This window comes from Saccopteryx leptura, chromosome 6 (assembly GCF_036850995.1).
Source record: "Saccopteryx leptura isolate mSacLep1 chromosome 6, mSacLep1_pri_phased_curated, whole genome shotgun sequence".
Taxonomy (NCBI): domain Eukaryota; kingdom Metazoa; phylum Chordata; class Mammalia; order Chiroptera; family Emballonuridae; genus Saccopteryx; species Saccopteryx leptura.
This window is the reverse complement of record NC_089508.1, coordinates 152,433,393-152,455,298: the sequence shown is the minus strand read 5'-3', so window position 1 is coordinate 152,455,298 and position 21,906 is coordinate 152,433,393. Positions and strand designations below refer to the sequence as shown.

The window sequence follows — 21,906 nt, the reverse complement described above, 5'->3', positions numbered from 1 at the left end:
TTCCTATCTGTTTCCTTGTTTGAAGCTGAATTCCAGCCTCTAACCCCCAGAAGTCACAGTCATTTGACCACCAGGCCAGGCCCCCTGAGGCATGCACCTTATGCTCACCCTTGGAGGTAGAGGTGGCTGCCAGGGGGCACGAACCTGCAGCTGCATCAGCACTCTCAGCCGCTCCAGGTGAGCAGTCTCCCCTACCTGTTCCCACTGGCCCAGAGCCTAGGTCACTGTGTGCCCTGTGCTCACTCTGTGCCCACCTTAGACTATCCCCTTACCCAACTCCAAGGCCATTAAATGGGGTTAGGGGATAAGAGGTAGGGAACCAGATTGTCTGTTGGAGGCTTAGAGCCATATGGGCTTCGGTCCTACGGGGTCGTTGAGAAAGTCACAGCTGCTGGCTCAGCCTGTGTCGTCTAAAAGATGGAAGTGCTAGAGGCTGCACAGCAGTCAGCAAATGTGTGCTCTCTCCCTTCCTGCTGGGCACTAGGTAGATAGGCTGACTCCCGTTTGGGCTTTCTGCCTGGTTGGGTGAAGAGAAGCAGCCCTGTGACCTCTCCCAACTGCCTCGGAGTCAGCTTCATGTGGTGGCTTTGGGACAGGGCGTATGGGCTGAGCTGCTGATGCCCTGCCCCTGGGCCTGGCAGGGTTGAGACAGTGAGGGTGCAGGACCTTGAAGGTTTCTGGGAATGCAGAGACTGGGAGGAGGGACTACATTTCCCTCCCCTGGGCTGCTGCAGGAGATGTGTTGGAGGAGGAGTCAGAGGGAGGATCATGGCAGAGAAACACACCCAGCCAGCCAACACCTGCCTTCAGTGGTGAAGGGTGAAGCCTCAAAGGAAGAGTTGTGTTATATTTCTGGAGAAAGGGATAGTGGGCCAGCAGTGACAAAGAAATGGCTTTGAAAAATTCTTTGTATTATGATTTTATTTTATTATATTTTATTTTATCTTATTTTATAATGAAAGGAGGGGAGGCAGAGACAGGTTCCTGCATGCCACTGACCGGGATCCACCCGGCAAGCCCACTAGAGGACGATCCCTCTGGGGCCCTTCTTTGGTTGTAACCAGAGCCATTTTAGCGCCTGAGGCAGAGACCATGGAACCATCCTTAGTGCCTGGGGCCAACTTGCTATAATTGAGCCTTGGCTGCAGGAGGGGAGGGAGGAAGAAAGAGAGAGAGAGAGAGAGAGAGAGAGAGAAGCGAGAGGGGGAGAGGTGGAGAAGCAGATGGGCGCTTCTCCTGTGTGCCCTGACCAGGAATCAAACCCGGGACTTCCACATACCGGGCCAATGCTCTACCACGGAGCCAACCGGCCAGGGCCTTGTGTTATGATTATTTTTAGATTGCATCCTTTTAAAAAAATTAAAGCTGCCCTGGCTGGTTGGCTCAGTGGTAGAGCGTCGGCCTGGCGTGCAGAAGTCCCGGGTTCGATTCCCGGCCAGGGCACACAGGAGAAGCGCCCATCTGCTTCTCCACCCCTCCCCCTCTCCTTCCTCTCTGTCTCTCTCTTCCCCTCCCGCAGCCGAGGCTCCATTGGAGCAAAGATGGCCCGGGTGCTGGGGATGGCTCCTTGGCCTCTGCCCCAGGCACTAGAGTGGCTCTGGTCGCGGCAGAGCGACGCCCCGGAGGGGCAGAGCATCGCCTCCTGGTGGGCAGAGCATCGCCCCCTGGTGGGCGTGCCGGGTGGATCCCGGTCGGGCGCATGTGGGAGTCTGTCTGACTGTCTCTCCCCATTTCCAGCTTTAGAAAAATACAAAAAAAAAAAAAAAAAAAAATTAAAGCTAAAGTGAAAGTCTCCTTTGACAATTAACCCCAATCCTGGCCAGGACCTTGTGTTATGATTATTTTTAGATTGCATCCTTTTAAAAAAATTAAAGCTAAGTGAAAGTCTCCTTTGACAATTAACCCCAATCCTGGTCCTCTCTCCATCTCTCTGTCAGTTTGGCATGTATCCTTCTAGAACAGGGGTCCCCAAACTTTTTACACAGGGGGCCAGTTCACTGTCCCTCAGACCGTTGGAGGGCCGGACTATAAAAAAAAACTATGAATAAATCCCTATGCACACTGCACATATCTTATTTTAAATTAAAAAAACAAAACGGGAACAAATACAATATTTAAAATAAAGAACAAGTAAATTTAAATCAACAAACTGACCAGTATTTCAATGGGAACTAGGCTCCTTTCACTGACCACCAATGAAAGAGGCGCCCCTTCCGGAAGTGCGGTGGGGGCTGGATAGATGGCCTTAGGGGGCCGCATGTGGCCTGCGGGCCGTAGTTTGGGGACCCCTGTTCTAGAACATTCTTCTTCTTTTTTTTTTTTTTTTTTTGTATTTTTCTGAAGCTGGAAATGGGGAGAGACAGTCAGACTCCCGCATGCGCCCCACCGGGATCCACCCGGCACGCCCACCAGGGGCGATGCTCTGCCCACCAGGGGGCGATGCTCTGCCCCTCTGGGGCGTCGCTCTGCCGCGACCAGAGCCACTCTAGCGCCTGGGGCAGAGGCCAAGGAGCCATCCCCAGTGCCCGGGCCATCTTTGCTCCAATGGAGCCTTGGCTGCGGGAGGGTAAGAGAGAGACAGAGAGGAAGGAGGGGAGGGGGTGGAGAAGCAAATGGGCGCTTCTCCTATGTGCCCTGGCCGGGAATCGAACCCGGGTCCCCCGCATGCCAGGCCGACACTCTACAGCTGAGCCAACCGGCCAGGGCCTAGAACATTCTTTTACCTTTCTGTACACTTACAAGTGCCTGTGTGTTTGTGGTTTATATAAAGGTCTCATGCTATATGCATTGCTTTTTATTTTATTTTTTTCCATTGAACAATGACACATTTTGGAGACCTTTCCACATCAGGACACACTATACCTACTTCCTCACTGGCTATGGCATTGCAGGGCATGGATGTACTACTACCTGTTGTTACCCCACCCCTACCCACATCTGGCTGTTTGCCCGTCCTCAGGTCATGCACAACCTTGCAGGATGAACCTCCTCATGCCCGGTGAGTGACTGTCTCATGGTCCTGCTGGGTTCACACAAGGTGTGTGAGTGTGGTTTGTTTCCTTCTTTTATAAGTGAGGGGAGGGGAGATAGAGAGATACACTCCTGCATGCATCTTGACTGGGATCCACCCTGCAACCCTGGTCTGGGTCAATGCTCTGTCCATCTGGGACCATGCTTGCAACCGAGCCATTTTTAGTGCCTGGGGCGGAAGCTCCATGGAGCCATCCTCAGTGCCTGGGGTGATGCACTCAAACCAATCAAGCCATGGCACGGGGTAGGAAGAGAGAGAGAGAGAAGGGGGAGGGGAGAGGTGGAAAAGCAGATGATTGCTTCTCCTGTGTGCCCCGACTGGGAATCAAACCTGGAACATCCACACACTGGGCCGCCGCTCTACCACTGAGAAAACTGGCCAGGGCCACACAATGAGTGTTTTTAACTTTTAGCAGAAACTCCCAAACTGCCCCCCAGAGTAGCCATATCAATGTCCCCTCCATGAAAAGGCCCTGGTTCCCCACTGGGTATTTCTACAGCATCCAGGCTCTCATTGGGGTACATCCCTGAGTCAGGCAGCCTGAGGGCTAGCTGGCCAACCAAGCTTTTTGCAGAACCCTGGGCTGGCCTGCACTCCCCTCTGGCAGTGGCGGTTTCATACCCATTTTTGTTATGAGGACAAAAATGCAGTAGAGGACAGAATGAGCCTAACTTGGGGATCTTGGTAGATATGAATTTCTCTCCCATGACCCATGACCTCTTTTCTTATGAGGCAATCTCCTTAGCTCCTAAGTTTGACAGGCATCATTACTGGTGGTGGGGAGCTTTGCAGAAGGGTGGGCTCAGCCTGCAGGGTCTGTCAACTTTGAAAGGACACCCCATTTCTTACCTGGTGTCTCCACCTCTCTATGTTGGAGCATGGAAGGGTGTCTCCTGCCATAGGGAGAAGCCCAGGGCTGAGGAAGTATGGGAGTTCTGCAGCTTCTCAGGGAAGGAACATGGGCTGCCTCCCTACCCCTGTCTCCAGCTACAGACTGTGACTCTGGTGCTATGTGATCCCCACTGCCCTGCTGTCCCTGATTTCTTTGTTGGGACTGTCTGAGACTGTGGCATCATTTGTCAGCTCATTTGTAGGCCAAGGAGATACAGAAGTGATTAAGAGGGATGAGGTCCCTGCCATCAAGGCACCTATATCATATTGTCAGCAAGCGACTATAAACAAGTAAATGAGATTGCTGCAGACTGGCTGAGTGCTGTGAAGGAAACAAACCCGGGAGAGTGATAGAAAGCAGAGTCGGGGAGCACTCTGTACATGAAGTCTTCATCCATTCGGGCGACTGGAACTGAATACACAGACTGGGGCACTTTTCTCACAGTTCTGGAAGCGGGGAGTCTGAGCTCACAGTGCCAGCACGTCTGGGGGTCTGATGGGAGCTCTCCTCCAGGTTGCAGACAGTTGTTTTCTTGATATGTCCCTCACATGATGGGAGGAGCTCTCTGGGGTCTCTTGTAAGGGCACTGATCCCATTCATGGAGGCTCCACCTCATATCCTAATCACCTTCCAAAGGCCATACCACCAAGCACCAACACGCTGGGGGTTGGGATTTGAATATATGAATGTGGGGGAACACAGACATTTAGACCACAGAATAGTGACCAAGGAAGGTTCCTCTGAGCTGTTTAAGACAAGATCTTCAATGAAGCAGGAATTTGTGGTGACAGACCTTAGAAACCACACCCAGAGTAACAAGTATATGCACATCGAAAGAACATATGGGTTTGCCTAATGAGGAAGTCTAGAAGTGGCCTACTTCAGGCATGCATGAATTCAGGCACTCAGGTCACTTTGTCAGGCCTCTCCTTCCATCTCTCTCAGTCCTGCTTTCCTGTGTTGCCTTCATTCGCATGCATTCTTTCCCTGCAAGTCCTTCCAGGGAATCCCCAGGAAAGGGTAGAAAATGATGAGAACTGGGATTCTGATTGGGTGAGAGGATCATTCCTGAACTAAGCTGATTGGCCAGGCCTAGGTCATTAGCTCATGTCAGCAGTTAGAGGTCAAATGAGCCAAACAACATGGACTGAGGGAGCAGAGTGCTGAAGCCTTTCTCCCAGGAGGCTTGGCTTTGACTTCTGGAGAAAGGCACAGTAGAAAGCAATGCTTACCCCCATTCAGGTGTCCCTGAACTACGGCCCCCTGAGGCCATTTATCCGGCCCCCTGCCGCACTTCCGGAAGGGGCACCTCTTTCATTGGTGGTCAGTGAGAGGAGCACTGTATGTGGCGGCCCTCCAACGGTCTGAGGGACGGTGAACTGGCCCCCTGTGTAAAAAGTTTGGGGACCCCTGAGTTACATGCTGGGCCGTAGTGGGGGTGGATCTCCTGACAGAGGGGACAGCAAGTACAATGAGCTGGAGTAGGGACAGAATTCAACCTGCTAAGGTGGTCAGGACAGCCCCTGACTCCCCAGATACCTTCTTGAGGCTCCTGTGTTCCCTTACTTCCTCTGTCACAGCACCGGGAGTGAGTCTGTCTACAGGCTGGGGCCTTCTGGTAGGTCTTCCCTGCTCCCCCTCCCTGTGTGGGGTTTCCCTGGCTGCCTGCAGACAGGAAAGGATACCTAGCCAAAGCAGGAAGGGGCAGAATCTGCACCTGAAACAATACCTAGTGTCCTCTACAAGGCCTAAAGGCTTCCAAGAAACAGCAGCCATGTCTGCAGGGACGCACTTAGTGCCCTAAAGAAGCAGAAAACAGTGACTAGACATTGAACTCAGATCAGAGACGAAGAAATAGTAGGATAACACCTGGCAGAGACAGTTTCCCAGAGGGGTCTTCCCCTTGCCTTTCTACCTCTTATGTGTTCTCTCTCTCTCTTCTCTCTCTCTTTTACCCCCATATTCTGTGCAGTCAGGAAGAGAAGTTCTGATAACAGGAAGTCAGGGGACACATCCTGAGGTCCCCAAGAGCTTCCAGGCACTGTGACCTTGGTGACACATGCAGTGTGGTTTCGGGGTAGGTACAGGATACACAAGGAACACACCTCACGGCAGACTAATAATAATTATTATAATAACAATATTATACATCCAGGACAAACCCAGCTGCCCCAAGCCAACTGCAAAATCAGTATGTCCAATAGAGTTTAGTGGGTAGAGGGAGGGGCTGCTCCTCAGGTCTCACTCACACCAGCTCTCTGAGGAGGGGCCTGCCCCTCCTCCTGCTACCTGATGTGGTTTGGCACAGAGTGGGGAGGCTGGCACTGCCAACACTGCTCCTCTGTATTGAGCATACTGGCACAGGTGTGGGAGAAGGAAGGAGGGGAGCCCCACCTCCCCCTAGTGGCCTGGCTGCAAGGGATGAGTGTACGGGCATGTGAGGAATCAAGTGGTGGCAGCTATGGGGGGTGGCTCCTCTGAACCTCTCTCTACCCCTCCTGGCTCTTCCTTCGGGCCTGCCTGAGGCAGAAAGGGGCCAGGGACACTCACAGCACAGACAGAGCATGCAGAGTGGGACCGTGGCATGCTTGGCCCACCAGGTGCCATGCAGTTAGCCTGGACTGTTGGACAGCAGTCAGAGGGCTGAATGAGCAGTGAAGTCCGAGGGCCCCCCCTTGGGCTGGGCTGATGATTCAGTCTGTGGTGTGGCCTCCTGGGAATTGGGCCCTTGGGCAGGCAGCTGCAGAAATTCTGGAAGCACCAGGTCCTCTTTGCGCAGAAGGCCCCTTTGGTCATTGGCCCCACTGCTTTGTACTCGGTTCAGCAGCTCCACCAGGCCTGGCGGGGCCACAGAGTCAGGGGATCTACCTGCTCAGACCTGCCCGCACTAGTCCACCACAGTCCTGCTGACCATACTAAGGCCATAGGCTCCCTGACCTCAGCACCAATGCTGCTTCCCATCCTCCTATCCCAGCCCTGCTGGTCCCCCAACCCCAATGGCTCCCAGCCCTCCTGTTCCAGCTCCAGTGACATCTAGGCCCCTGATGCCACCTCAATGGTCCCAACCCCGCTGGTCCCTAGCCCCCACCATCCCAATGTACCTTCAATGTCACAGGTCTGTCGCTTCCCAGTTACACTACTAGGAATCTCAGCCAAAGAGCTGAGTGGCAGTGGAGGGTGATGGGTGGCCCTGTCCTGGGTTCTAGGCAGGTCGCCCTGCAAGAAGTGGGGTCAGAGCTACAAGGAGAGGTGTGCTGGGCAAAAGAGGGTTCCCCACCTGGCTCACCTGGCTACGGCAGGCTGATGTGTCACCAGCTTCGGAAATCTTTGCACCTGGAGCAGAGAGCGAACCCTCTGTGTTTGCCTCCTCCTGACCCCCTTACTCCTGGGTCAGGAGCCGGCCCTGGAGACCACGCCCCGGGCCAACATCCCTTACCTGGGAGAGTGTCCAAAACTAGTCTTTGGGCCGCCACCGAGCTCACTAGCTTTCCCAGATCCAGTGGCTGCTTCTCGCCTGGCTGCGGGGACAGGTCAGCATCCCGCAGGACAGGCAGCCCGCTCCCCGCCGCCCCGCGCCTGCCCCAGCCCCGCGGCCCAGAGGCTCACCCGGCGTAGCTCCACCTGTTGCGGGCTCAGGCCGTGCTTCGCTAGGATGGGGAGCAGTGACTCCTGCAGCCGCTTGGTAGGTTTGGCCGAGACCCGCACCACACGGTGCAGACCCGCCAGCTCGAGCCTGCATGGGACCCTCAGGCTGCGGAAGGGTGCAGAGCCGGCCCACCTCTCCTCCTAACCCAAACCCGCCAGCCCCAAGAAGGGGCGGAGCCTGAACCTGAGAGGAGGGCCAGCTTGGGGGATGGGAACTTAGCCCAGGGGAAGGGGTTAGCACAAGGGGCGGGACCTGCAGGGTAGCACCGCAGTTTGAACTTCTACCCCGACCCAAGCCTCGTGGGAAGGGCACTCACTCGAAGGTGATCCTGTTCTCCAGTCTCACTTCCTGGTCCGCCAGCACGGTGCAGTCCTGATCCAGGACCAGGGCCTTCTGCAGACGCCAGGCAGGGTCTGAGTCCCTTCCTCCACCCCTAATTATCCCCGCTGTCCGAGGAAACCACCTTCACTTCCTCGGTTGTCTGACCCAAAGTTTAGAGGGAAGGGCGGATGGGCAGGTGAGCCCTAGAGGTGCGGATGCGGTAGAGACCAGGCTGGACTTGGAACCTGGCATGGCCAAGGTCAGGGAGAAGGGTGGCAGGAATGCTGGACAGACTTGCAAAAGGAAGGCAGTTATGGGAAACATGGGGGTGCGGTGGCACAAAATGGTAAAAGGGTTGTTTGGTTAGGAGGCAGGTTTAGGTCCTGAATCATAGGATGCCTCTTCCTGGCCAGGACAGATTTGCATCCTGGACAGCTATCCCTTGTTCCTCAGGCCTGTGAAACCCACCCAGACCAGCTGGACGTGTTTCCTCCCTCACCCCCCACTTTGGGTCAGCCACATAGGACTTGTCCCTTTTTGGACATTTGTCCACTTCTCTCCATCAGAACACTTCTTATCTCCTCACTGCAAAAGGGGTTCTTCCCCAAGTCTACTGTGAGACCTGGGGGAGGTAAAGGGTCTGGCATACAGCCTGGCACACAGTAGGTACAGAAACAGTAGCCATAGTGATGACTACCCCCAATGGCTCTGTGGCCCACACCAGCCCGGGGCAGGGAGGCAGCTTGTTCCCTGCCATGGGCCTGTGTTGTGCTGTAGGGACAGGTGGAGTGTGGGTGGGAAAGTTATATTTAGCAGATATGAAAGCCCATCTGGGCTGTGGAGGCTGCCCTGGAGGCCTGAGAGAATGGGCAGAGCTCTTCCCACTCCTGCCCTCACACTCCCACACTCTGGGCCACTGAATAGGCTCTGCACTTCTTTTACCCACCCCCAGCCCTTCCCTTAAACTCTTCCCTCTGCCTGGAATATCCTGCTCCCACAGCTCTGACAGGCAAACTCCTCATCCTCATCAACTGCTGCCTTTTCTAGGAAGCCTTCCTGGGACAGACCAGAAATGCCTCTCCTCACCCCAGAGACCCTCTGGAAGTTCGGTGCCTCCTCCCTGACCACATTCTGCCTTGCTTCCCTCCAGCCAGTGAACCTGAAGGACAGAGCTTGGGCCTAGGTCCCTCTGCCCACCCACCTGTCAGGACCTTAGGAATTGTATGCCGGGTAAATAAAGTCCTGACAGGTCTTCTGAGATGCAGCATTCTTTCTTTAGATCCCCTTACTGGATGCCTTAGTTTAAAGTGAGTTTTCCCCTAGAATCCTCTTTAAAGCTATGCTAGTTTGCACCTCAAAAAAAGTTTTCATAGGTTAGGTGTGTTTGGATTTTCCTGGTGGCAAAGGAGATGAGGGCTCCCCCAAATGGTCATTTCAGAGATGGGCAGTCTGAGCTAGAAGTTCTGGGGAAAAACCTTCCTCCAGCAGGGGTTCTCCCCACTTTACATCCCAGAAGCCATCAGAATGAGGGTGATGGGTAAAGCTGGAAACCAGGATGCAGTGGGGTAGGGATAGGATTTTTGGAGGTGAGAGTGGATATCTGAGTTTGAGTGAGGAGTTGGTAGTGGGTTGATTTAAAGTTGGGCATGGGGAGAGAGGGTTAGGGTGGGGAGGAGCTGGAGTTGGCAAGGGAGTGAGGATAGGGTATGGAGTTGGAATTAGGGTTGGTCCAGGGAGTTAAGAATGGAATTGGGGGGGGGAATAGAATTGGGGTTGAGGTCATAGCTGACTGAGCAGAGACAGGAATGGGGTTGTGATCAATATCAGGAAGGGAGTTAGAGTTAGGGACTAGGCCAGGTTCACACCTGCTCATTGCCCACCAGGTAGACTTTGATGTCAGGTAGAGAGAGGCCTCGTTTCTCACAGATGCCTGCCAGCATGGCACGAATGGTGAAGCCAGGTCGGGCCAGGGCCAAGGAGGCTGTGCCATCGGGCAGGTACACGCAGCAGTATTTCCCTGGCTGGCTTTCACTCTCACCTTCTGAGCTCCCAAGGCTCTTCCGATGGCTCTAATTCAGGGCAGGAGTGGTAGGAAGGTCAAGTGTACACAACCAAGGGCATGCAGACAGGTAAGCTCACTAGAGTACACCCGTGCACGAATGCACACACACCCAAGAGCACACCTGTCTTCCTACAGGAACACATGTATGCTGGACTAGGCATGTGGGCACCCAGAGGCAGATCCACTAACTGACCCCCCCCCCCTCCCGCCATGCGCACACACCGGCTGAAGAGGATGTGCACCTATGACATGCACGGGGCCCAAAGTGGTGAGAACAGGCAGAAAGTAAGGAGGCAGAGGGCTGGCTGTGGGGAGCAAGCTGGGAAGGTGGAAGTGAGATGGTGACTGGGAATGATTGCAGCCACACAAAGGGACCTGAGTAGTGGCCCTCACCCCCCGCACTTCATCTTCCCCAGCAGTCGGCTTACCTCAGATTTGCTGCTGACAAAGGCAAGGAAGCCAAGGTCCAGACTGGCGGAGGAGTTGAGGGAGCCCTGGGACTCTCGTCGCAAGGCCGAATTTGACCCCGTGCCCGCTGGTTCTAGGGGAAAGGGAGCAATGAGCAGGGCAGCCCCCTCTCCACCCTCACTCCTGAGCTGAGGCCTCTCCGCAGGGGTGGACCCCGTTGGAGCTCTTCTGCCTGCGTCTAACGTGGTTCGGGTTCTTACAAGCATCGCTACTGAAGGGGCATTGCAGACTTCACCAAACCACGGGGGGAACGTGGTGGCCACAGGGACTTGAATTTATTTCGGTTTTCACGAATGTACAGACTGTGGGAAAAGTCTGAACGTTTCTCAAGGCTTTCCTAAACTCCAGCCCCCCTTCTTCTCTGAGACCTGTTCCTGCCCTCACCCCTGCGGAAGGACTTGCGGAGAGGGCGACCCCCAGGGCCCTCAGAGGACGGCAGCTGCCCCAACTCCTCCACACCCAGCGGCAGCGACTTCCCGGGCTTCAGCTTCGGTTTCTGCGGGGACAGGGAAGGCGCTGGCACCAAGCCGGGCCCTGGCCCGTACGCAGACCTTGGGCAACCCCACAGATCTGCACCGGGTCTCCTGCCCCCCACAGCCCCTCGTCAGCACCTTCCTGCTGGCGTCCGGACTGCCAAGGCGCGAGCAGCCAGGTTCCCTGAGGGGGCGCCCCTCGGCCTCCGCCTGGAGGCACTCGCGGTACAGCGGGGACTTGACGAAGCGCGCATAGCTGTCGAACTTCATCAAGTTGAAGATCTGTGGGCAGGCGCCGCGGCGGTGAGCCGGAGTTCCAGGCTGGGCCCGGGGAGTTGGTCTGGTCCCTAACCTAGGAAAGGAGCCCCTAGGCCCCGCCCCTACTCTTGGCTCCGCTCCAACCTCGACTAGGCTCCGCCCTTACCTTTGCTAGGCCCCGCCCCTGGCCCGTTTTTTCACTGCAGCTCCTGGTATCTACCGCTGAACAGCGCCCTGCCACCGCATTTATTTGTCCCTATGCCCACAAGCAAATCTGCTCCTTCCCTACTCTACCCCACCGCTCGTTCCCGTCAGGCTCCGCCCCTGGACCTGGCCCCGCCTCTGCTCCGTTGAGCTCCCTTCCAAGGCCACGCCCGCTCACCTGAAGCTGCTGTGCCCGGAACATGTCTGGTCGGGGGTCTGCCAGCACCTCCTCCCCCAGCCAGGCCTGCCGGTCAATGTTCACGGGGCTCATTGCCTGGCTGGATAGGAACTCTTGGTAGATATTGTGAGCCTCCTGAGTTAGCTGGGGCACGAGGGACAGGAGAAGGTCAGGGGCACCGCTCAGGCCCTGGTCCCACCTCTCGGCCTGAGCTTCCTCTTCCTCTCACCTTCTGGGTGTTGCTGGGAGGGATCTGCTGGAAGTGTTCGCAGGCCTTCCAGAAAGTCAGGTTCTCGGCACTGAACTCCTTCTTCAGGAACTCCTGAGGGGTGGATGTGGGTAGAGAAGAAGGCAGTCAGGAGTCACAGAGACCCTGTCAAGGTATGCAGTCAGAGAGATTGGGATAGAAACTCAGGGCCAAGAGGCCAAGCCAGACTGATAGTGCCAGTCGGATCAGTGAGGCCAGATCCAGAGGCACAGAGAGAACATAAAAGGTAGAGACAAGGACAGAGAGAAGCAAAGTTCCCAGCTGGGAAAAGAGCAGGAGGGTTCCAAAGAAAAGCTATGGAAAAGGCAGCTGATAGAGGAGTCCCACTGGCCAGCCTGAAGCTCTCTCCATGCCCTTCAACCCCTGCCACGCACCCTCCCTATCCCATCTCATCCCATCCCATCCCACCCCAGGGCTTACTGTGAAGTAAGCTTGGCCCAGTGGGTCCTGCAGCAGCCGCTCAAAGGACAGGCCCCAGTTGGCCACACGCTGCTCCTCAGTGGGGAAGGGGCTGCTGGGGCCACTGGGGAGGCTGTGGACGCTAAGGGAGCTGCCTCGGCCCTCACTCTGGTCCTGGGGTTCCACTGTGCTGCTCAGCTCTGCAGGGGGAAGGGCAAGTGGAAGTGAGCCTTGTGGCCTTCCCCAGCCCTTGACCCAATCCCATCTGCAGACACTTGCCTAGGAAAGATAGCAAGTGGCAGGGGTATCCCACCTTATATCCACATACACCACACCCCACCCCCAGCCAGGCTTCTGTCACATGCCCTGTCACTTACCTCCATCTGAGACAGCCAAAACCTACAAGAGACCCGAAGTAGAAAATCAGAAGAGAGCCCAAGATGAATTCCCAAAGGACAGTTCTGGGCCCAGTCCCCAGGACAGGAGCTGTGCTCTCCTCTGCCTGGAGGGCCATGCTGGCCATTCCCGGTTAGGTCACTGTACAGGTTTAGCTTAGGTTGTCCCTGGCTCCCCTCCCATCATGTGGCAACCTGTGTGTGCTGGAAATTATGCCTGGTATTTTCCAGTCACCCCTCCAGCCTGCTGGGTAAGCCCAGGTATAAAGCATGGTGGGTAGGAACACGGACTTGGTATCCTGTCTCTGCCACTTACTAGCTGTATGACTTTGAGCAAGTTACTTGTTTGTCTCCATCTGGAAATAAGGGATGATGATAATAATAGTAACTTACTTCTTGGGGCCATTGGGAGGACCAAATCAGTTTAATTTTTTTTTTTTTTTTTTTTACAGGGATAGAGAGAGAGTCAGAGAGAGGAATAGATAGGGACAGACAGACAGGAACGGAGAGAGATGAGAAGTATCAATCATCAGTTTTTCATTGTGACTCCTTAGTTGTTCATTGATTGCTTTCTCATATGTGCCTTGACCGCGGGCCTTCAGCACACCTAGTAATCCCTTGCTCGAGCCAGCGACCTTGGGTCCAAGCTGGTGAGCTTTTTGCTCAAGTCAGATGAGGCCGCTCTCAAGCTGGTGACTTCGGGGTCTCTAACCTGGGTCCTTCCACATCCAGTCTGACGCTCCATCCACTGCGCCACTGCCTGGTCAGGCAGGACCAAATCAGTGGCCATCTGTGGTAAGTGCTATGTCAATATTTGCTGTTGTCTTTGAGGAGGGAGAAGTTCCTCTGTAGCTAATGATCACCTTATTGCAACTGTTTCCTCTTTGGGCCAAGGGTCTCAAACCTCAGTATGCATTAGAAAGATTGGAAGGGTTCCACCTCCAGTGATTCAGGTTCAGTGGGTCCAGAATGGGGCCTAAGACTCTTCATGGCTAATGAGCTCCTAGGTGCTGCTGTTGCTCCATGGGCCACACTGTGAGCAGCGCTGTTGTTGAGACCAACTCCATCCTCCTTCCTCCCCTCTGGGCACAGCTCAGACTTCTCTGGGGATCCCAACCATTAGTGAAACAGAAAAACACTCCTTTCAAAATGACTCTTACTTGGTTTTCCTACCTTCCTAGAAGCTCCTCCAGGTTCCTTGTCATCTCCTACCCATGCAAGGTGGCCTCTGTCCCTCCTGACTCTGTCCTGGGCCCTTTCTTCCACCCACGTCTTTCCAGATGCACAAAGCCAAGCCAACTTTCTGTTAACAACTCCACCCAAATGTCCCACAAATCCTTCAAACTCATCTAGTCCCAAGTGGATGCCACCTCTGCCACCACCACAGCAGAGTACCCAACCAGCTTCCCTGCATCTTGTCTTTCTTTCCATCATCTGAGCTCCCAACACCAGGGCTGAGTCATCCCTAATTCCTCTCACCTCCTACATTCTCACTAGGCCCTGTCACAGGGGCTTCCACCTGTTCCTTCTTTCCATCCCCACTGGAAACAGGTCTGCAACACCCCTCACCACAGGAAGCCTCTTTCTGCGCTCCTGGCTGTTGCCCTCTCTGCTCCTCACTTGCACCTGGGCACTCAGGTCACTCCTAGTGGGCCTGAGCTGGCCTGAAGATATGTAGGGACACTACTGATATCTTAGCCCTCAGAATTCTTTTTCTTTTTAAGTTTGAAGAGGTTTCTCATATTTATCAGGAGCTTTAAAGAAAACCCTTGCTTTCTGTCTCCAGTTTGAGACTGTAAGGCCCCAGCTACCCTGAGCTCCTTCCAGCATGGCTACCTTGGCTGCATGGGCCAGATAGTGACTATTCAAAGAACATTACTATTGTTGTACTAGTATTGGTGTCTGACACCGCTCCCGCTTTCAAGTTTATGAGCCGTGCCATAGAGGAGCGAGCGCGGTGTTGGGTCTGTCAGACCTAGGTTCAAATACAATCCGGCCTTTGTCCAGAGTCTCAACTGTGGTCTCCTCCCTGAGCCTCCTCTACACCTGGAGCACTGAGATAAGACATTGCTGAGGAGGAAGAAAAGTTTTTGCAGGCACACTGGGCCTGGGATCAGTTCCCAGTGCATCTTGCCCCAGCCTGCCCAGCCCTCACCTTCCTACCTTTCCTCTCCCCCATCTGAAAGCTTCATTGATCTGTCACTTTCCACAGCTGTAGGAGAAAGTCCCAACTACTGGGGTGCGTGAGGATGACGAGTCTCTTCCAGCCAGCTCTTGCCCTTCCTGGCACTTGTCTGCCCAGGCTGTTCCCAACCTCATTGCCACTGTCAGAGCCCTCTGCCCTCATGTCCTGACTCTTCTCCCACTCCAAGGGTGCCACTTGGTCCTGCCTCTTCCCATACCCACTAGCCTCTCTCTGACCTGCCCTCCAACCTGGTCCTCAGACTCTTTCTTGCTCAGACCCCATAACTGCTAGGGCAGGCCAGGACTCCTGAGAGGGCAAAGGTTCCCACACTAAAGCAGCTCTCACTCCAATTTGTTTTATTCTTTGCATTAGGTCAAATTGCCTTTCTGTGTCTTCAGATGGGGCCAGCTCCCAGGTCCTCCCCAGGCCTCATTCCCTGCTTTGGGGGGCCACATAAGGCTGGGTTATAGCTAAAGCTCCACCTGGGCCTGACTAATGAACCCCTTCAGCCTCCTCTTTCCCTCACTCTCACTTTCACCCTACACTCTATCAAACGTTCCTGTTTCCCCTCACCCCTACATAATCCTGCTTCCTGCTTTGCTGTTTCCTCTGCCTGGAATCTGCACCTGCTCCACTACCCTATGGCTCTCTAATCTCTGCCCATTGACATCAGTCTTCCTTAAATACCAGTTGCCAGAATCCATGTGCTCACCAACCTTCTGCCCACCCATATCTGGGCCTCTCTCCCCTATTACTCAGGTAGTTCCTGGAGGGCAGGCCTGGGTTGTAGGAGAGAATCAACCTGAACTCCCTCCCACGAAGCACCCTCCTTGCCCCAGTGCTCCCAAGCAACTGTCAGGGCCCCAAATAACCTTCCTCTGCCCTCCTACATGGCCCCATCACCCCCTCCACCAGGGATGCTTCACCTCCTAACACCCCACCTCTGCCGCCTGCTGTTCACCTTCCTGAGCCCCTTGGGCTCTGCTAGTTGTTGATCTGTACAATCAAGGCTGAGACAGCATAGGGACTGAGATCCAGAGGTGGGAGGAGGCAGAGATGGAGTTCAATTCCAGTTCCACTGTTCCAGGGCAAGTAACTTGTTCTCTCTAGGCCTCAGTTTTCCCCTGGGTAGCATGGGGCTCAGTGTTCCCAACCTGTTTGGGCTGCTGGGAAGGGTGAACAAGGCCCATATGTGGAAGCAGCAGCTATGTAGCGGTCAGGGGCTCCACTGACCTCATGCTGATGTTGCTGGCCAGGTTCTGACCTGCCCTGGCTCGCTCCCAGATCTGGGGAAGTTGTACTGAGCCAGTCTGGCCTTGCTCCACCCTGGCTAGCCTGAGAAGTGGTGAGTACATAGGGAGAAAAGGGGAAGAGAGGATGAGGAAGGGTGTGGTGGCCAGTGGCATCCCCAACCCATGGTCCTTGTTCTCACTCCATCCTCACATCCTGTTCTCCTGTAGCTGCTATTACCACTCCCATCTCACCAGCCCAAAGTCGCCTGATCTGTGGTGGCGTAGTGGATAAAGCATCGACCTAGAAATGCTGAGGTCGCCGGTTCGAAACCCTGGGCTTGCCTGGTCAAGGCACATATGGGAGTTGATGCTTCCAGCTCCTCGCTCCTCCCCCTCTTCTCTCTCTCTGTTTCTCCTCTCTCTCTCTCCCTCTGTCTCTCCCTCTCCTCTCTAAAATGAATAAATAAATAAATTTAAAAAAAAAAAAAAAAAAAAGAAGTCACACAGTTAGGAAGTGGCTGAGCTGAAATTGGAACCCAAGCGTGTCTGACGTGGAGCCTGAGGTCTTCCCTCCACTCAGCAGCCTCCCAGAGTGGAAAGGAGACATCCCAGGGGATCTGGGAGGCCCAGGGCCTCAGCCTTCAGCCACAGGGGGCAAGGCAAATTGGGGGTGAAGGGACCAGGGGCTCCTCATGAATCCTGACCCCTGGAGGGGTCAGACCTCAGACCTCAAAGGGAGGGCCAATTTACTGAGTGTCTTCTGTGCTGGGAACTCTGTATCATCTCTCATTTCATCCTATCTTGGGGAAACTGAGGCCCAGAAAAACCTAGGAGCCTGGCCCCTTCAGACTGAGCCAGATCTGTGGAGTTGGCCCCAGACTTGGCCCCTTTGTAAGGCCATCTGTCCCTCAGAGCCTGGCCACGAGCTGGGTGCCCCAGAGGTACAGTGGCCTTTGCAGATGTCCTTGTTAGGTGGGGAAGATTAACCATCTTCCCAAGGGTGAGAGCACTCAATAACCACCCTGCCCCAGTGCTCCCACATCTGGGCCTTCCCCATGCCATGCCTCTGCCAGCTGGCACATCCTTTAGGACATCCTCCACAATGCTCCAAGTCAGAGGAGAGGTTAGTTCTCCCTCCTCAAGCTTTCTCTAGCCCTGACCAGCAGCTCCTACTCAAACTTGAATTTTATTCTGTTATTTGTGCCCACGTATCTTGCTGGACTGGGAGCTGCCTGAGAGCAGGGACAAAATAATGGGCCGGGGTCTTGAGTGCCTGGGACAGGGTTGGCACAGAGCAGGTCTGAAGGAGGGGTGTTGGATGAATGAATGAACAAATGAAGTGATGGGTGGGGCTGTGTGAAGACATCTTTGGGAGAGGGGCTGGGAGTCATCTCTAAGTGACAGGTTTCATTGCAACTGCCTGACATGCTAAGTGGCAGGAAGACAAGGCTAACAAATAAAATTGCCTCTGCAGGGAATGATGGTGGGTAGAGTGGCATCTGGGGAAGGTGGGGGAGAACAAGCCAGGCAGGTGGGGAAGGCAGAGGAGCCCTGGCATTGAGTCAGACCAGCTGGGTTCAAATGCGGGCCCCTATACCTGCCGGCTACCCTCAGCAAGTCATTAATTTCTCCATTGGGAGGTAATTCATGGAAGGAGCCAGGCACCTGGCTCAAAAAGTGCCTCTCTATGCCTGCCGTCCCTCCTGTTTTCGTCAAGCATGACCTCAAAAGCTCCTGTTGCCTGACCTGTGGTGGCGCAGTGGATAAAGAGTCAATGTGGAAACACTGAGGTCGCCGGTTCAAAACCCTGGCTTGCCTGGTCAAGGCACATGTGGGAGTTGATGCTTCCTGCTCCTCCCCCTTCTCCCTCTATTTCTTTCTCTCTCTCTCCCCCTCTCTAAAATGAATAAATTAAAAAAAAAAAAAAAAAAGCTCCTGTTGACCAGCAAGTGGCCAATCTGTGGCCCTCGGCATTCCTAGAGGTAGCACAGGACATTCAGAACAGGCCCAGGAAGGAAAAGATACACTTGTGTGTGCAGGCTGCTAAAAGGAAAGCCTGTGGGCTTGCTGAGGCCGGGGACATCCTTGTTCTGAATGACTTTGGGCAGAGTAGACATAGTTGACGAGGGAAGGGCAGAGGCAGGGTCTATCTCTGGCCCCTCAGCTGCCATCTGGGGTGGGCATGACAGTGGGCATGGTCATCCTTGGCCTGGACACCCACGTGTCATGCCTCTGGGGTAGGAGTGTGAGGCCCATGGGTTCTTGAACTTTCAGTTAGGTTGATGGTAGACAGTGAGGTGGGCAACTCAGCCCATTTGGAGGGGCTGCTTCTCTCCCACCCAGCCAGCATGGGACTGGGCAATAAAGGTGTTGGAAGAGGCCCTGGCCGGTTGGCTCAGCGGTAGAGCGTCGGCCTGGCGTGCGGGGGACCCGGGTTCGGTTCCCGGCCAGGGCACATAGGAGGGGCGCCCATTTGCTTCTCCACCCCCCCCCTCCTTCCTCTCTGTCTCTCTCTTCCCCTCCTGCAGCCGAGGCTCCATTGGAGCAAAGATGGCCCGGGCGCTGGGGATGGCTCCTTGGCCTCTGCCCCAGGCGCTAGAGTGGCTCTGGTCGCGGCAGGGCGACGCCCCAGAGGGGCAGAGCATCGCCCCCTGGTGGGCGTGCCGGGTGGATCCCGGTCGGGCACATGCGGGAGTCTGTCTGGCTGTCTCTCCCCGTTTCCAGCTTCAGAAAGTAAAAAAAAAAAAAAAAAAAAAAAAAAAGGTGTTGGAAGAGGCCCTGGCCGGTTGGCTCAGTGGTAGAGCGTCGGCTGGCGTGCAGAAGTCCCAGGTTCGATTCCCGGCCAGGGCACACAGGAGAAGCGCCCATTTGCTTCTCCACCCCCCCCCCCTCCTTCCTCTCTGTCTCTCTCTTCCCCTCCTGCAGCCGAGGCTCCATTGGAGCAAAGATGGCCCGGGCGCTGGGGATGGCTCCTCGGCCTCTGCCCCAGGCGCTAGAGTGGCTCTGGTCACAACAGAGCGACACCCCGGAGGGGCAGAGCATCGCCCCTTGGTGGGCAGAGCGTCGCCCCCTGGTGGGCGTGCTGGGTGGATCCCGGTCGGGCGCATGCGGAGTCTGTCTGACTGTCTCTCCCCATTTCTGGCTTCAGAAAAATACAGAAAAAAAAAAAAAAGGTGTTGGAAGAGGAGAGATGGAAACAGATCTCAAGAATTAGGAATCAGGAGTGGGTGTGGGAGTGGCTCAGCTTCTTGGTGAGGCAGGGGACCCTTGAGGAGGGGCCGATTATGAAGGCGGGGTTTGAGAACCCTCACAATGGGTCAGGGGTCTTGTATTCATTATTCCACTTAACCATCTCAACAAGCCTTTGAAATCTGTTCTATCCTCCTCATTTTACAGATGAAAGAAACTGAGTGTCAGAGAGAACCCCCTCGTAAGGGAGTACAGAGCTGAGACGAATCCAGGTCTCCCTAAACCTATTGGCTTTGTCCCACAATACTGGCCAGGGCCTAGTGGGAAGCTAGGACACAGTCTGGACTTTCTGGGGTTGTTAGGAGGAACTAGGGACCTGCCAAAGTGGGCTGGTATTCTAAGGAGAGAAGGGAGGACCAGCACAGCCTGCCCCATCTGCTGAATGAATAAAGAAGCTGGACCTTCCAAGGGAAGCTCTGATCTGGGGCCAAGCAGACAAGGAGAGAGTTTAGGGGGTGGGGCAGCAGCCAGGGGATCCTAAAGCACAGCTTCCCTTACCCTTCCTGGTATCCCAGGAATAAAATAGATACACTGTGCCAACCTGGCCTGACCCTGCTGACCCATCCCAGGCTGCCCAAGGACTGACAGTTATGGCAGGAAGCCTCAGGAGCAGATCCAGTTCCAGGGCAGTGACCTTGTGAGGGCTGCGTCTTACCTGACCTTGGATATCAGAACCTGGGGTAAGAAGGGCAGGGCTGAGGCTAAATGAGGTGTGGGGGCTTGGGCCACCATAGAGGTGTGCATGGGCAAGGAGAATGCTAGCTGTCCTTGCTACCCTAGGATGTAGGCAGCCCTGTCAAAGTAGCAGGAGAGGGAACAGTGGGGGCTGGACCAGAAACTTGTGCCTGCTGTGCTCTGGTCTGATCCCTAGACTCACCCCAGGTCTCCAGCAAGCCAATCCTGGAAGGTCTTGGGTGAGGGCACCAGGTCCCACAGCCTGCTGTCTGTACCCAACTTCTTCCGCCCGCTAGCAGCATGCAGACTCTTGCCCAGCCCTGCTGGTAGTGCTCCTGGGCTCCACCCTGGGTGTGCCCACCCCTCCCCGTGGGCCTGGCCCAGAGCCTAAACTCACCATGCGCCTGTTGGGGACTCCCAGGTGCTTGGGCTTCCCTGGCATGCCTCCGCTGTTCACCAGTCTACACCACAGGGGGTGCCCACCATGGGGACTGTGGGCAGCGCTGCCGGCCAGAGCTTGTAGGGCGGCAGGCAGGCAGTGGAGAGAGCCCAGCTCCACTCCTGTGGGCCCTCACATCCTGAAACACCAGCTCACTACCTCTTTTCTCTGCCACAGGAAGTGTCTCTATAGAAACGGAACCACAGAAAGAAGCAAGGTCTAAGAGAGCGAATGCCTCTTCCTACACACACATTCATGCACACACACATATTGCCAACGCAAACTTGCAGCGCCCATGCAGGCACCAATACACAGCGGAGGCCTCTGTGTACCCAGAGAGGAGCCCAGCCTGGTCTGGCCCAGCCCAGGGAGCTCCGAGGTCATGTCTGAGCACACAGAAATGCATGCTCACACACTAGGCAAATTTGAACACCCTGGCAGGGATACTATGGACATGTGCATCGAGTATCCACAAATAGACTTTATTCAGCACACCTTACCTCATACCTGTTGTGTGATAGACATGTGCACACTCAGCACCCCTCCCTCAAGGAGTCGTGCCTATACAGTTACTATGTCTATTCCCAGACACTGTCCAGGCATGCAGACAGGTGGACACCTGTTCCCATAGTCATACACACACAGACTCTCCCTCATAAGGGCCAACTGGTGTTCAGTCATATGTACACACAGTTCCGTGCATGGACAAGTACGTGTGACAGGTACACCTGCACACAGGCACGTGTGTATGCCCATGCTCACCCACCCAAGCAGAAGCATGGATCAGGTAACATCTGTGCCAAAGACCATGTGCATTCACACTCCCCTTGCTCACATATGAATCCTACCTTGATATAGCCCTGTCATTGGACGAGTGCCACTATTCCCTCTCAGCCTAGTCCCAGATGAACTCAGGCCCTTTACCCAGAAGCCTTAGTTCAGCTCACCTCTTTCTTACACATGCATGTACCCACTACTTTAAGGATGGACTTAGAGCCCTCAAGTCACCCACCACCCCAGTTCCGGCCCCTCCCTCTACAGGGAAAAGGTGACACCCCTTTTTTCATGTTCTACCCTCTACACCCTACCCTCTTCTAGGGCTGTGCTGTGACCAGGAAACCTTTGGTGGCAGAAACTAAGTAATTTTTCACCACAAATTCATGTTCTTTTCTTCTTGGGCACATGGCTAAATTTTAATTTCCCAGGCTCCCCTGCAGTCAGGTGTGACCATGGACTAGCTCCCACCAATTAAATGTGAGTAGAATGAGGTGTGCTGTTTCTCGAAGGCTTTGAAGTAGCATGTGCTCTCCACATTCAATTTTCTCTTTAGTTGGCTAGATACAGAAGATGATGAGTCTCCAAGGGGTTGTGAAACCACATGAAGGAGGAAGCCTGGGTCTCTGCATTCATGCTTAAAGGCAAGCCACCCGTCAACCTGAAACAGTAGCCTTAGACTATTACATTTAAGTAAGAAATAAACTTCAAGCCATTACACACATTAGTGTCTCTTTGTTATAGCAGCTAGCACTGC

The 21,906-nt window shown here is 54.7% G+C and overlaps 1 protein-coding gene across 5 annotated transcripts; it reads right to left on the bottom strand.

The window, feature by feature from the left end:
- Positions 1-6,034: 6,034 nt before the first annotated feature.
- Positions 6,035-20,508, bottom strand: RGS14 (regulator of G protein signaling 14). Of its 5 annotated transcripts, none has more exons than XM_066342665.1 (15): positions 20,334-20,508; positions 12,578-12,599; positions 12,222-12,400; positions 11,763-11,855; positions 11,534-11,677; positions 11,032-11,214; positions 10,805-10,916; positions 10,381-10,493; positions 9,771-9,959; positions 7,886-7,962; positions 7,530-7,656; positions 7,360-7,441; positions 7,210-7,256; positions 7,025-7,139; positions 6,035-6,761 (listed from the first exon to the last, which is right to left on the bottom strand). In XM_066342665.1, the coding sequence occupies exons 1-15, from the start codon at positions 20,376-20,378 to the stop codon at positions 6,559-6,561; spliced, it is 1,731 nt and encodes a 576-aa protein (XP_066198762.1). In that variant the 5' UTR covers positions 20,379-20,508; the 3' UTR covers positions 6,035-6,558. The 5 variants fall into 5 exon arrangements, with proteins under 5 accessions (XP_066198762.1, XP_066198761.1, XP_066198760.1 ...); XM_066342664.1 differs by having other exon boundaries at positions 9,756-9,959; positions 10,381-10,487; XM_066342663.1 differs by having other exon boundaries at positions 9,756-9,959; positions 20,334-20,506.
- Positions 20,509-21,906: the final 1,398 nt, after the last annotated feature.